This window comes from Dermochelys coriacea, chromosome 15, assembly GCF_009764565.3.
Source record: "Dermochelys coriacea isolate rDerCor1 chromosome 15, rDerCor1.pri.v4, whole genome shotgun sequence".
Lineage (NCBI taxonomy): Eukaryota > Metazoa > Chordata > Testudines > Dermochelyidae > Dermochelys > Dermochelys coriacea.
Window position 1 is genome coordinate 5,509,440 of NC_050082.1, and position 14,281 is coordinate 5,523,720.

Genomic DNA, 14,281 nt, shown 5'->3' on the forward strand with positions numbered 1-14,281 from the left:
TTGGGTGTTTCCAGAGGATAGACTAAAATCTAAACCCTCCTGCTTCAGGCCATGAGCCGCCAATCACTGATAGGGCATTTCCGCTCTGCACATGCTATTCCAGAATTGTTGGTTCTTACCAGAAGGTTCTTACCTCTTCCTCTGGACAGCTGGGTGTGGCCACATTAGAAGATAGGACATTGGGCGAGGTGGAACCTTGCTGTGACCTGAGCTAGCAGGGCCTGTGTACCTATGACAGCCCATGACAGACATTACCACGTCAGTGCAGGATCACAGATGAAAAAGCTATGCAAGACCATCCAGTCTGCCTGCTGGGAGTCTGAATAGGTGTTATTTAGCAAAGACCTCTTCATATTCTGTATAGAAATTAGAGATGGAAAAGAATTCCTAAACCCAGGTCAGAAGGGTCCCTACTGGCCTTCTCTAGAGTCTTGTCCAGGGTAGTTTGAAGGTCCTATGTGAATGCATCAGTTTACATGGAGTTCCCATTTCAGGTGCAGGTCAGTGCTGGGATTGCACAGGACCTTGCTGGGGCCTTAGAATTAAAACAAACACAAACACTATTCAAACCCCAGGAAATGCAGTGACAGGCGCACATCTGAATGTGAGGCACCCAGCCTAACTCTGCCCTCGGCGCCAGGGGGATTGTCTGGTGACTTGTGCTACAAGTGCAGTCATAACCTCTCCTTGCTTGGGTTTCTAGTATTTGTGTGTTTTTCCTGTTCTTGGAAGGTAACGTGCTCACCCTACAGCTCTGTGCCAGCAATCACAGCCAAGTTGTTGTGTGAGAATTTCCTCAGGGTTTTTTTTTTTTAAATGGTCATCAGTCCCGCTGAAAAGAAGACCTTCTCCTGCAGCCCTAGGAACTCAGCGGCCCATGGAGGTCCAAAGGTAGGCAATGCCTGTGGATCTTCTGGCTTGGCACAGTCCCTTGTGGCATGCAGTCCTTGTGCTGCAGATCTCCTGTCTGGAAAAAGGGAGTCTCAGTCCTGCAAATCTCAGTAGGTCCGGAGGATCAGGGCTCCTGTCTTGCAGAGCTGAGGAGGACGTGTAAGAAGCAATTTCCTTCCCATTGATCTTTAAATGTTCCATGCAAGTCCCCTGCTCTCTACAGGGTCTGTGTGTGTGTCTAGGGGAATGCAAGGGTTACAGAAGGGAGGAGGATCTGAGATATGTGCAGGGGTACAGGAAGGAGGAGGAGTTTAGGGTGTGTGTAGGGGAATGTACAGGAGAGAGAGGGAACTGGAGCATACACTGCAGTTGCTCTTTATTGCTTTAGGTGATACAAAGCAGTGTGCACCCAGTGGTGAGCTGTAGCCGGTTGTTAAATTTAGAAGCCCTTTTAGAACTGGTTGTTTTCCCCATGGGAGTTGGTGCCTAAGGTGCCACTTTTGATGTGATCTGCTCCCCCCGTAGCTACGTTCCCCCACCCCTAGGAGCCAGAGGGACATGCCGGATGCTTCCTGGGAGCTGCCCCAGGTAAGCACCACCAGGAATCCCCACCTCACCCCCCGGCAGGTCCCTCTAGCTCTTAGGGGTGCCCACGAGACCCTCCTGCCTGATTCTGGAGGCAGTCAGGGGACAGGGGAGGGGGGTGGATGGGGCAGGAGTCCCAGGGGGCAAGGGTAGGCAATGATCCCCTCCTGGGGTGAGGGGGGAACTGGTTGTTAAGATTTTTGGCAACTCATCACTGTGTGCACCCACTGACGTGGTCTTATGCTATGTCTGCATCATGCTACTCCAGAGTGGGGTGAGCAGCCAGAGCGCACTAGTGAGTCTGGCCCTGGAAGTTACAATAAATACGACCTGAGGTTGACACTTCAGATAATCACATCATTAAAAATAAATCTTAGGGACAGTCTCTGGGAGTTTCTTGTTTCATGGATGAAATTTTACAATAAAATAACCCAAGGAACTTCCCAGAAAAAAAAATCTGTTTAGAGGAGTTAAGGCTGAGAGCCCATGTCAGTAAGACAGCGTAATATACATTGCAGGGATATTGTGATAATCGTCAAAACAAGCCTTATAAACCCAGGAAAATAAAAACTCCAAATATTTTAAGATAAGCAAGGCACAGTGATGGCCAGTTGCTGGTCAGAAAGGGTAAGTATTTGCTGCAGAAAACGTTGAACAGAAACTAGGAAGTGAGAGGCAAAGTAGAACCGTTTACAAAGTGAAATGCACTTTGGGTTCGTCTAGCCTGGGTTTGTCTAGCAAGATGTGTACAAATGTATTTTTAAACACCACTCAGCACTTAGTGTAGACAAAGAGAGAGTGATGTATAAAAATGTGTTATGTGATTGTGTTCAATCCTGGGGTCTCCTCAATAATACACAACCCTAACTACAACCTCAGCAAATACTCAGTGCTGCGAGATGTGCAAAGTCCAGGTTCCAGTGGGCTCCATGTTTGTGGGGGGAGCGTGATGTCATCACTAAGAATCGTGCCATGCTGTGGAGGGGACTAATGCGTGGTGTGTAGCGGGTGTCCTTAGCTGGTGAAGTTCTGTGGGAAGAGGTGGTGTGTCACTGCTGGTGGAAATGAGGCCATTAGAGTCTGTCCCACAGCTTACCGTTACCTTGCTTCTACTTGTATGTTGCACTTACTGAACCTTCATCCTGGCTGTACAAAGTGTTTGTTTATGGGACTTCCAAGGGTTCTGATATGGCGAATGTAGGGGGGTTGGGGGGAGGCATGGAAGGGGGACAAGGTTGCCCGTTTCATCCCCTATGGTGAAGAGCTATGGCAATAGGAGGAATGTCTGAGGTGGAGGGGAAGGTGAGACAGTGTGGAGGGGAGTCTGGCAGGTTAGTCTCTACCCTCTTTAACTCCCGGAGAATGCCAAGTGCCACAGCTGCTTCACAAAAGTAGCCACAGGTCCTCAGAGCACAGGAGCCTCACCTAAAGCTTCACAGCCCCCGCACAGGGGCCTGTAGCTCCAATGTCTAGGGAACCCCAGCTGCAACTCCTCATCTCAACCACGGTTTGTGGTATAAAATGTCTCCTCACAGCTCGACAGGGTACCACAGTGTAGCTGAACCAACCATCTAAACACCTTTGGCTTAGCGAAAGGTGGCCTGAGCTGGAGAGCGCAAGTTCAAATTCCACCTCCTCACTGTTGGAATCTCTGGAGGAGCATGCAAAATGTGCAGGCCGTGAGCCCAGCTGCATAAGATCCTGACCCTTGGGAACCACAGTGGCCTTTCCCCCCGTGCTGCACCTTCAAGATAAGTACCACCAGGGACTGTCTCAGAAACCTTGGAGCTGCTGATTTGAGAAAACTCACCTAGTTTAGTCTAGACCATGCTGCCAGCAGCTGCTGCCAGAAGAAAGGTTTCTGGGGCCTCCGTGCGTATCTGCTCTGTGGTGGGGTCTTTTGTTACATAACCAAATAGCACCAGCCCCAAGACACACTACTCAGCAAGTGTTTATTTCAAAAATAGGCATCACACCTCAGGCTAGTTGGAGCCTGGCTTGGTTTGGCGTTCCTCTGTCCCCGGCAGCTGCTCACAAACGCTCCCTCTCACCGGCTGGGCTTCATTTCCCTGTTTGAAATCTCCGGACATTTAAACAACGATGAAGGGAGAATTTCATTCTGTCACTTCCTGGGACTGAGCAGGGGGAAAGGAATGATCTGAAAACAGCAGGGAGCTAAGAATACTCAGCTCTGTGGGCCAGCTGTTGCTCAACACTAGCCCTCTGGAGTCCGTCCCAGCCTTCCCCTCCGTGGGCCTGGCTCTGCTTGGAGGCAGGGCTGGCTCCAGGCACCAGCGAAGGAAGCAGGTGCCTGGGGTGGGCAATAGAAAGGGGCGGCACTCCGTCCGTCATCGGGGCGGCACGTCCGGGTCTTCGGTGGCGGGCCCTGCAGTCCCTTCCTCTTCGGCGGCACTTTGGTGGCAGCTCAACCAGGCTTGGTTTTGGTTTTTTTTTCCTTCGCCGCTTGGGGCGGCAAAAAAGCTGGAGCCGGCCCTGCTTGGAGGAGACTGGCTTCTGCATGGGCAGCATCCTCCAGCTTTGAGGGTGTTTCAGTTGTGAGCAAGTCTCTGCTCACCCAGCCACTGGGAAAGTTGTTTTGCATCCCGGAGTCATCCCACAGCCACGCAGTCTGCTAGGCTGATCCAATGGGGCTCTCTGAGATTTTGCCACAGATGCATCTTCATTTCCTGGGGGGCAGGGCCACACTACTGCTGGCTTTTCCATGTGCAGCGAAGAATGTGAAGAGTGGGCAGACGCTGGGCTGCCCTCTGCTCAAAAGGAGCCTCCTGCGTGCAAGAGCAGGAAGCTCAAGTCAGAGCCACATGGAACCACGCATCAAAAAAGCAGCTGAGGCAAGGATCTGCCTTTGCCTTCGCTTCCAGTCCTGATGCTGGGCTGGCCTGGCCTCTGTGCAGCCTCCTCACAGGCAATGTCAGAGTTCAGTTGGGATGGTCCCTCCTGCCCCGAACACCATGAGCAGCAAGGGAAATCCCAGCACATCTTTCCTCTCACTGCCCTGCCTATGCCCCACAAAACCTACCCTGCCTAGGAAATCAGCAGCAATACTTGGCATTAAAATACAGGAAGTATTCAACATCCAATGCACTTTCCTCCTCTCCCCCCCCCCCCCCGAACACACCTCTCTGTACACACTGCCCTCCCACCTTCAGACTCAACCCTTGTGCCTTCCTCATCACGCGGAAATGTGCCAAACTCAGCTTTGTGTCCTTACTCCTCTGGCACGTCCCACCTGAAGATCTTAAAGTGCTCTGTAAACATTCATTCAGTCTCACAACACCCCCTCCCACGTCCACGTGAGGACTGTAAAGTAAGAAATATATAGTGATCACGTCACTTGCCACTAAAGTGCAGCCACCTCAGGAGCGGGACTCGGCAGCTATGTTACACTACACAGCCATTTGGGAGAGGAAATGAAGGTGAATACCACAGCCCAATTGCTACTATAGGGGAAATTTACAGAGGCCGGGTGGAATTGCCTGAATAGGAACTTGGCCAGGACGCTGGGCATAGCACCCTGGCTCTTACTGGAGTTTGAATGGGGTCACAGCCATTCATTCTCTATATTTTGCAAACTTATGCCTGCAATTTTTGTGCCCAAAAACTGGGAGTACAAAAAGGGAGGCCAGGGTGAAAGCCTAGCCCCATCAAAGTCAGTGGGAGTTTTGCCCATGCTTTAATGGGACCAGGAGTTCTGAAATCTGCCCAAAGTGCTGTGGGATCTTTAAAGAGAGCACCTTAGCACTCCCTAGCCTTGCACTGGTTCCATACTTAGGCAAGGGCACCCCCTACCTATCCCCAGGACCTAGCTGTTCCCATTCATGTACTTACCTAGGCTGATCCTTTAGCATTTGAGAGCTGATGGTGCAAAGCGCTCTGGCTGAGTATGTGGCGGGGAATACCCTGCCATTACAGGCTGAATCTGGAAGCTTTGCCGGGCGGTATTGTCGCCCCGTGTTTGCCACATGGATGATATTCAGCTGAAACCTCTAGCACCTCCTGGGAACTATGGCAGGAAAAACCATATATCACTGCTGGCCCCTTGTCTCAGGCGAGTGGGGAAGCCGCAGTGCTGCTGTACTCTAAGCAGGAATTCAGTCTGTGTTTAGTGAGTGAACCTCTAGCAGCATGGAAGGAGTCCATAGGAAGTGGCCAGCTTTCTCCCAGCCACTGTCAGCCTATGATTTATCTGAAAGTCACCCAGAGCCAGATGTGTGAGCCAAACAGCTACAGGAAATGCTGTTCCCTGGGGGTTTGTTCTGCACAGGAACCTCCTGTTCTGGAGCTGGCACTGCGTAGCCTGCCAGCTCACTCCCAAGGCGGGGCACAGTGTGTCTCTGCCGTACGCTTTCAATCAAGGAGCCAGCTACTCACAGGTTGCACCCTGGTGAGCTGCTTTCTACAGCCATTCTCTCTTCATAGAGGAGGTGTGAGCCTTGTTCTCATGCACTGTTCAGCTGCTTCAGAGGGAGAGGCAAGAACCCCTGCAGTTGGCAATTACAGGATACATGGTCCCCGGGGAGAGTTCCTCCTGACCCCATCAGTTAGGGCTAGATTACTTTTATCATATCTCATCTTATTTGTCTCCTTTCAAACAATCCCCATAATTTTAATCTTTCCTTATCTGGATTTTTTTCCAGGCCTCTAATCATTCTTGTCTCTGAACCTCCTCTACTGCTGCAATAGCCTTTTAGAGCTGCGTTGTCTGGAATGGAACACAGCATTCCACAGGAGACCGTATCATTGAATATCTATACTGGCATGCCGAGATTTTCAGTTTTATCCTCCATGCCAGTCCTTATGCACCGAAACATTTTGTTTGTTTTCTAGGTTGCTCTTGCAAGTGGAGCAGAGATCTCCACAACAATGCCCAGGTCTTCTTTATTTGGTGATGGTGTGTCCAGTTTTGGTGCCCACAATTAAAGAAGGAGGTTGATAAATTGGAGAGGGTTCAGAGAAGAGCCATGAGAATGATTAAAGTATTAGAAAACATGTCGTATAATGATAGCCTCAAAGAGCTCAAACTGTTTTGCTTAATGAAGAGAAGGTTAAGGGCCTACATGATCCTAGTCTGTAAGTACCTCCATGGGGAACAAATATTTAATAATAGGCTCTTCAGTCTAGCAGAGAAAGGTCTAACATTATCCAGTTACTGGAAGGTGAAACTGAACAAATTCAGACTGAAAATAAGGTATAATTTTTTAGCTGTGAGAGCAGTTAACCATTGGAACAATTTACCAAGGCTGTGGTGGATTCTCCATCACAGTCAATGTTTAAATCAAGATTGGATGCTTTTCTAAATGATTTGCTCTAGGAATTACTTTGGGGAAGTTCTCTGGCCTGTGTCATACAGTAGGTCAGCCTAGTGACCACAATAGTCCCTTCTGGCCTTGGAATCTGTGAATCAAGGACCCAGTGAGGTGTATGAGTGGTCTGAATTATTTCTGTGGATGTATATTACCGTGCATTTCAATACATATTTGGTAAAAATATTCAAATGAATAAAATATTGTTCTGGTTTGAATTATGTAAAAAGGAAACAACTGCAACATTTTGAAAATTTTCACATAATTGTTTCTCTTCTTTTTGATCAGCTCTAGCCATTGTCCATACTCCAGTAAATCATTAACACCGGGCCTGTGTCTGGCTCCAACCCAGTGGTGTCCAGTGTAGCTCAGTACCAAAAGTACATTCTGCAGATAGTTACAGCAGTTTCATTTCCCTGTGTCAAACGGCAGCTTGTTCTTCCCTCACTATTCCAAGTGTGGGGAAAAGGTATGCATTTTAATAGCATAATATACAGGGCTTCACTATATATAATGCAGAGAGCATTCAATATATAAATTCATTAACATCATTCATATCCACAATTGTTCTCTCATGACTAACATAAATAATGTGTAATCCGCAAATTTTGCCATCACCCTTCTTCCCCTCCCCATTCCCAGATCATTAATAAAACTATTAAATAACACAGGGCCTAGTATGGAGCCTTGCCACACCTGCGCTAAACCACTTAGGTTGAAAACTGTTTATTCCTACTCTTTGCTCTCTGTCTTTAGACTAGTTTCTGATCCATGACGATATATCACCTTGCAACTCATGACAACTTAGTTGCCTTAAAACTTTCACATGAGAGACTTTGTCAAAGGCTTTTTGAAAGCCCCGATAATTATGTCAGCAGGTTCTCCCTTTACCAGCTATTTTAGTGACACATTCAAAACATTGTAATAGATTGGGGAGGTATGAGTTTCCATTTTAGAAGCCACCCTACTTAGTTCAGATCATCGAGATGTTTTACTATTTTATTTTTAATTATTATTTCAACCAATTTCCTGGTATGTAGCCCCTATTGAAAGTGCTAGGATGGATCTGGATGGGCACTCTCTGGAAATTGAACTGGCTGTCCGGGAGTGGGAGTCTCTCTCCCTGCCAAGGTTGTACAAGGAAGATTGGAGTACACATGGGAGGTGATGTGAGAGTGCTGCTCTAAACTCTCCACTCTCTCCCGTTGCAGTGGCTCACCATGACCTGGAGAACACCATGAACTGCAGTTTCATTGAGCCACCGTCTGTAGTGGAGCAACCATCTCCCTCCTGGTCTTCCCGGGGCTCCTTCTCCTCCTTTGACACCACCGATGAGGGACCAGTGTACTGTGTACCCCATGAGGGTGAGTGGACGTTGGGCAGGGTGGGCAGAGCCAGGAGCCTGATGATGCTGCTGGATAGGATGATCCCCACTGCCACTGCTAATCAGTCTGGGCTCTCCAGCTCTGGGTTGTTCCCCTGCCACGACAGCCTCTGTGATGCAGGGGGGTTACATGCCTTCACAAGGGGGGAGCGATACAGAATGTCAGTGCACACTGGGATTGGCACCAGCCCACCCATCCGTCGAAAGACAGCCCTGCCCAACAGATGGGAGCTCAGCAGAGATGCTGCCCCGCCTGCCCCCAGTTGCACTCTTTCCTCCTCCGTCTCGTTGACGTCTCAGAGGCATGCTGCCAAGGCTCATCCTGCAGGTTCCTCTGCTCGTGAAGCTGTCCAAAGTGCGTGCAATACTTTGTGTGGTTCTCCCAAGCCAATGGGATGATTCTTTCTCCTTCAAAAATAAAGCAACCAAACCAACACCCCGACAACACCAAAGCAGCTCTAAAATAAAAGTCATGGTTATTTTAGCAACCAAGAGAACAAATGTCTCTGCTCAGAATGGACACTGTTCCTGCAGAACCTCATTCTGGGAACTGGGCCCAGGACTCCTGGATGCCGCACCAACCTTTAGGAGGGCCAAGCACTTCACCTCGTGGCAATCCATTTCTCAGCAGGATCTTGTCCCAGAAACATGATTTTCTTGGACCCTAGTTGTAGGTTGTCAGCCTCCAGCATGTGGCCTTGTTATTGTACTGATGGGTTTTGAGCTGTGTTCTGGCTGCTCCATTGCCCTAGGTTGTCTGACCAACCCTTTCAAGAGAGCCAACCCCAACATACAAACGAGGCTGCTCTGCTCTGAGGGGGTGTCTGGTGGGGATGGTATTGCAGGCCCATGTGAGGGGGTGGGTTTAAGGCCTATGGGACACTGGATGTGTGTGGGTATATAACAGGACTATGGGAAGGGGTATAAGATCCACAGGGCAGTGAATAGCAGGGACAGAAGGCCCATGGGGGTAGTATAAAGCATTGCCTGATTATAGCTTGTGTCCCAATTCTTTCCTCCCGTCCCTTTGCTGTGGGGCCCTCATGCCCCATCCTGTCTCCTGTGCATCATGGCACAGTGTAATGTATCTATGCTTTCTCTTTTGCAGAGGGTGTGGGTGAAAGCAAAGAGAGAGGCCCCGCCTGCAGCCTGGTGGAGAAGCTGGCACCCCCAATCAGCGCGGAGGAGGCTGGAGAGTACACCTTCTTGAAAGAGACGGGCTCCGTCAAGGCCTTCCAAACAGACAGCAGCGAAACTCCCCTGCTCAAATCCTCTGATAGCGAAAGGTCGTCCTGTGGCTCCGGCTCCACAAGTGGAGCCCTCTATGCCAAAATTGCCCGCCTCTCCAAGCAGTCCAAGGACGAAGATGAAAATACAATGGACACCAAAAGCCCTGGAGTGAATGGTAAATCCCCCTCCCCGGAGAGAACCAAGCCCCCTCCCCCTGATCCCTCCACAAAGCCTAAAGTGTCCTGGATTCATGGGAAGTACAACTCCAACCAGTCCAACTCACTACCCGCTCCCAGCAGGTCCCCCGAGAGAGCAGCCATGCAGCCTGATTGCTCCGAGCACACTCAGGCCAAGAGAAAGAGAAGCCCGAGTGAGACCTCGGCTGGCCTCCATGGGAAAGCTGACGATAAGGGGAGCGCGAGGAGCAAAGAGAAGGCGCAGAAACATCTGAAAGAGCTCAGCTTCCCAGAGGGCAAAGCCTCCTTCTCTGGAGAGCCCCAGTCACCATCCAAGCCCAAGCAGAAGACCAAGGCCAGTTCGGAGCAGATGGAGAACATCAATGGGGCCGTCCAAAATGCTCTGAAAAAAATGGGAAACTACCACCCAGACAGGAAAGGAGGAGAAGGCAAGGAAGTCCCCCGGAGCCCCAGTCACAGCAAGCCACGCTCCGAGGCCGTCCACCCACATTTGTCTTCAGAGGCAGCCACTTTACTAGCTGCTCAACTGAAGGAAAAGACTCAAAGCCTCAACAAGGGCGATGGCAGCACCCGGCAAAATGGGGTGAGCCCTTTGCAGCCCCAGAAGGAGAAGCCCACCCCTCCGCAGAAAGCCAAGCGCTCTGTGGTCACCAGCAGCAGCCAGAAATCCAGCAAGCCTGTGCTGCCAACCTCCCCCAACCTGCAGAAACTGATCAGCCCCGTGTCGGAGACCACGGTCAATGAGGCCAAAAGGGCAGAGAAGCAAAATTCCAGCAGCAGCAGCCAGGAGCATGCACCCCTGGGTGACCAGACCAGCAAAAAAACACCCATTAAAAAGCCCCCTAGGAAGAAGAGCAGAGAAGCCACCTTGGAGCAGCCCAAAGCAGCCATAATGCCCCCTCAGACAGTGCAGTAGAGGTGACCCGTGGGCCCCAGGTGCTGGCCTGGTACTGCACCAGACAAGTGGTGGGCAGAGGAAGCTTCTCTGCTCTCAGCAAGTCTGCAGGAAGGGTCAGTGGAAATGGAGGTCTGAACTGGGAAGTGAGCTCTGGAGAAGCCTCCGAGCCATCTCTGTCCTTCACTGGGGCCTCGGACTCTTTGCCCATCACAGACGCCTTCCTCCAAGCTGCGCTGTGCTCTTTGCCATGTATCTTCTCCTCATGGGGGCTGGAGCAGCTGGCGTCCCATGTTTCTTTTGCAGGGAGAAGGACCGCATGGAGCTCCCCTGATGTGGAAGGGTTGGCAGGGTTGCATTGGCCTGCCCTGAGTTCGGGGGGGCTGCATGAGACTCTGAGAAGGGCCCTTGTCCTTTTGTATCAGTATTATTGGTTGCATAAGCAGTGCTTGTTTACTAGAAATCCCCATGTTGTATTCTGCAGTAACGGATTAGCTTGCTTCCTGTATCCTAGTCCGGTCTGTCGCATTCACATTGGCGAATGGCAGCCAGAGGCCAAGGCTCTTGCTCCGTGTATTAGAAGGGTAAACAAGGCCTGTGCCAGTCTTCCCTTGTTGCTAGCCATGTGCCCAAGGCCAAGGGCCCCTGTGTCGTCCATCCTCAAGGTGGCTGTGGCAGAGAGGAGTCGGCTGCGGAGCCTGCGTGATCCAGAGCAGTGGAGCACTGGGACCAGCGGTGCTCACTGTCTTGGGTTTAGTTTGTGTTTCTTCCTTGCCATTTAGCTTTTTATCTTCTGAAGATGTAAACTCCCCCGGGCGTCACCTTCCTCTGCAGGCACGCTGCTTTGGTCAGCGTGGGGTCGAGCTGGTTTCGACTGATGCCCCCTCCGGTGTCTGAGGATGTTGCTGCTGGTGGTGGCTGTGAAGAAAGTACTATTTATGGCCTGACACCTGGACGCCATTCAGAAAGGCTGTCCCGGTTAAGGGGGTCCAATCCGCTGGAGTTGTGTGGCGTGATTGGTACTACAGAATTTGGCACATCTGCAGAAAGCTTTCCTAATAAAAGTGTATTTCTTCTCTACCCTTGGTGCTCTCTCCTCCCGTGCCCTCTGCTGATCACTGCCTGCTGCCTGGCTGCATTAAGGTTCCCACCGGTGTCCTTTTATTTTATTTTAATGCTTAGTGGTGTGAGCACCCTACCTCGGGACCCAGCCCTCCTCCCTCTGGAGGGGACATGGAAATGCAAATTACAGGGAAGAGGCACACACCTTCAGAAGAGACCTTAAAATCCAAACGTCTCAATGACACAAACCAAGTCCCCGCCTGGCACCCCTGTGCAGGGCACTCTGTATTAAATGGCTGCCCTCTCCCACCCCTGAGGTGGCTGCTTTTCAGCGAGGCACAGCTATGGGAATGGTATCATAAGCTATTAGCATTATCATTCATTTCCTCGGTCACCTCAGCCTCAAGGCCTCTGAGCTGGTTGGATTGAACCCAAAGCTACTTCTCTGCCCACTCAGCCCATGGCCTAGCCACTGATAAGTCCTTTATATACAAAACAAGCGCCATATTGAAAAGAGGAAGCAAATAGAAGGGAAATGGAGCTGGCCCTTATTGCCAGCCTAAAGTTTCCAAAGTCATGAGCGGGACCCGAAAAATTCATGCAAGCCAGAATTTTCAAATGAGCTAAGCAGGTAGGTGCCCAAATCTCTCTGGTGGTTACAGACAGCATAGCCATATCTGACAAAGCCCCTCTTTGGGGCCCCAGCAGGGATGGAATCCTGGACCTCTGGATGTAAAATCATAAAACTTTCCTCTCACCTGAAAACTAACTGTACTGAACACGAACCTACAACTATACACTGACTAACTGCAAGAAAAAAACAGATGGCTGAGCAGTCTAGGTGAACATGCTAGGGTTGTCTAGGTGAGGTGGAAGTGAAGGAACTGAGGACATTTTGCCTGCGCACCCCTATAATAGCCTCCATTTCTGCCATGAGGAGCCATAGGGCACCTATGTGAGCCAAACAGGCACTGCTCGCTAGACTGCACCAATCAAGGGCTCAAGAGGCACAGGCACACCTGAAGTGGAGCACCCATAGTGACACTACTTGAAGAAGAACCAGCCCTTAGCGTGGACAGAGTTGCAAAGTCAGAAACCTCTATATAAAGCATAGACACTAGAGGGCGACACAGCCACACTGTTAGCATGGGTTGCACAAGCACGTAATTTGGCACATGCCTTCTGAAAGGCAGTGTGGCAAAGTAGATGAGATGTGGATCTGTTATATTAGAGGCTTGTGTTCCATTTTCATCGCTGCCATTAGTGACATTGGGCAAGTGCTTGTTTTCTTAGCTGGAAAAATAGATGAGTTGTCGTTATCTCCCCTCAGACAGCAGTTTGAGGTCTTGGTTAATAAGAAGCAGAGCAGATATATTATCAACTGGCCGTGGAAGAATTAGGGCTAGCACTCATGATCTCCTGACTTGTATCTCACCACATCTGCCCCTAGGCAACCAGGCATTCACTCATGCTGTGTTTCCCCCATATTATTTCATGAGAGTTCCTGCAGCAGGGGCCAGAATCACAACATTGCAAGAGTTAGCAACTCTGTGAAGCCCTCCTGAGATGCGGTGGGAAGGCTGTTGCCCTTGTGTAAGAGCAGCAGCGAAGGGAACAGATGAGCCACAAAGGTGTGAGCTGGGCTAGATTGGTGGGCTTGCATTAGCTTCTGTGGGCCTTTCAGAATCTCACCAAGGCAGCAGAGCCTGAACTAGCCCCCAAGACCCTCGGATAACTGGGGAGGCAGTGGACACAAACTGTGCTCTCCATCTTCAAGAGACTCCTAGGCTGGCTCCCTCAGCAGGCCCCTTTCAAACTGGTTTAATTCACCCCCTGGCACCAGAGGACAGAGAGGCTAGCCAGGAGGCCCACAGGACCTAAGGACCAGATTGGTAAAGGTATAAAGTGCCTGAGAATGCTTTTGAACACCTAATGGGATTTGCAGAAGTGCATAAGTGCCTAATTCACATTGATTTCAACAGGCGTTATGCTGGGCACTGCTGGCCATCTCACTGCCTAGCAACAACTTTAGGAGCCGAAATACCTTGAAACATCCCACCCTTACAGCTTGCTCCACAAAGAGGACTGCGGCATTGTAAGGCCCAGCTCCTAGGCACCCTGCACAACACCAAGTTAAGGCACCTAGGCATTGTAGGGGGCTAGTGAGGTGCCCAAGAGAGGGATTCACAGAAGCAGGGAAGTTGAGCAGGGAGCCACTTGAACTAGCCTGTGGGAAATGGAAAGGAGGGGCAGAGCCTTGGGTCCAATCTACAGAGATATTTAGGGTGTGTCTACACTGCAGTTAGAAACCCGGGACTGGCCCATGTCAGCAGACTCGGGCTCACAGGGCTGTTGAATTGCAGCGTAGATGTCTGGGCTTGGGCTGGAGCCCAGGATCCTGGGAAGTCCCGGGGGCTACACCGCAGGTAAATGACCCAGTAGCCCAAGCCCATTGAGACTGAGTCAGCTGGCACGGGTCAGCTGCGGGTGTCTAATTGCAGTGTAGACATACTCTTAGACGTCTGGTAGGCTGGAGGGAAGCAACGAACTCTGCTGAGGCTGCTCAGCCTCAATCCTTCTCGGTGCCAAAGCCAGGTCAGCCTGTCCCATAGCAGACAAAACCCAGCCCCAGAAAATGCCACTGAAATAGCACAGTGGTTGTTAGGGCACTGGGGCACGGCGGGCTTGCTCCTGCCTACGTTCTCACCCCCAA

General features: G+C 50.6%; 1 protein-coding gene across 2 annotated transcripts in view; it reads left to right on the forward strand.

The window, feature by feature from the left end:
- The window catches only part of SCARF2 (scavenger receptor class F member 2), a 94,494-nt gene extending 82,908 nt beyond the window's left edge, over positions 1 to 11,586 (forward strand). The window contains exons 10-11 of one of the 2 annotated variants that reach the window (XM_038372683.2): positions 8,012 to 8,164; positions 9,293 to 11,586. In XM_038372683.2, coding sequence (XP_038228611.1) covers positions 8,012 to 8,164; positions 9,293 to 10,527 — 1,388 coding nt within the window. In that variant the 3' untranslated portion in view covers positions 10,528 to 11,586. The remainder of the gene's footprint in view (positions 1 to 8,011; positions 8,165 to 9,292) is intronic. The other variant, XM_038372684.2, reaches the window with a different exon arrangement.
- Positions 11,587 to 14,281: the final 2,695 nt, after the last annotated feature.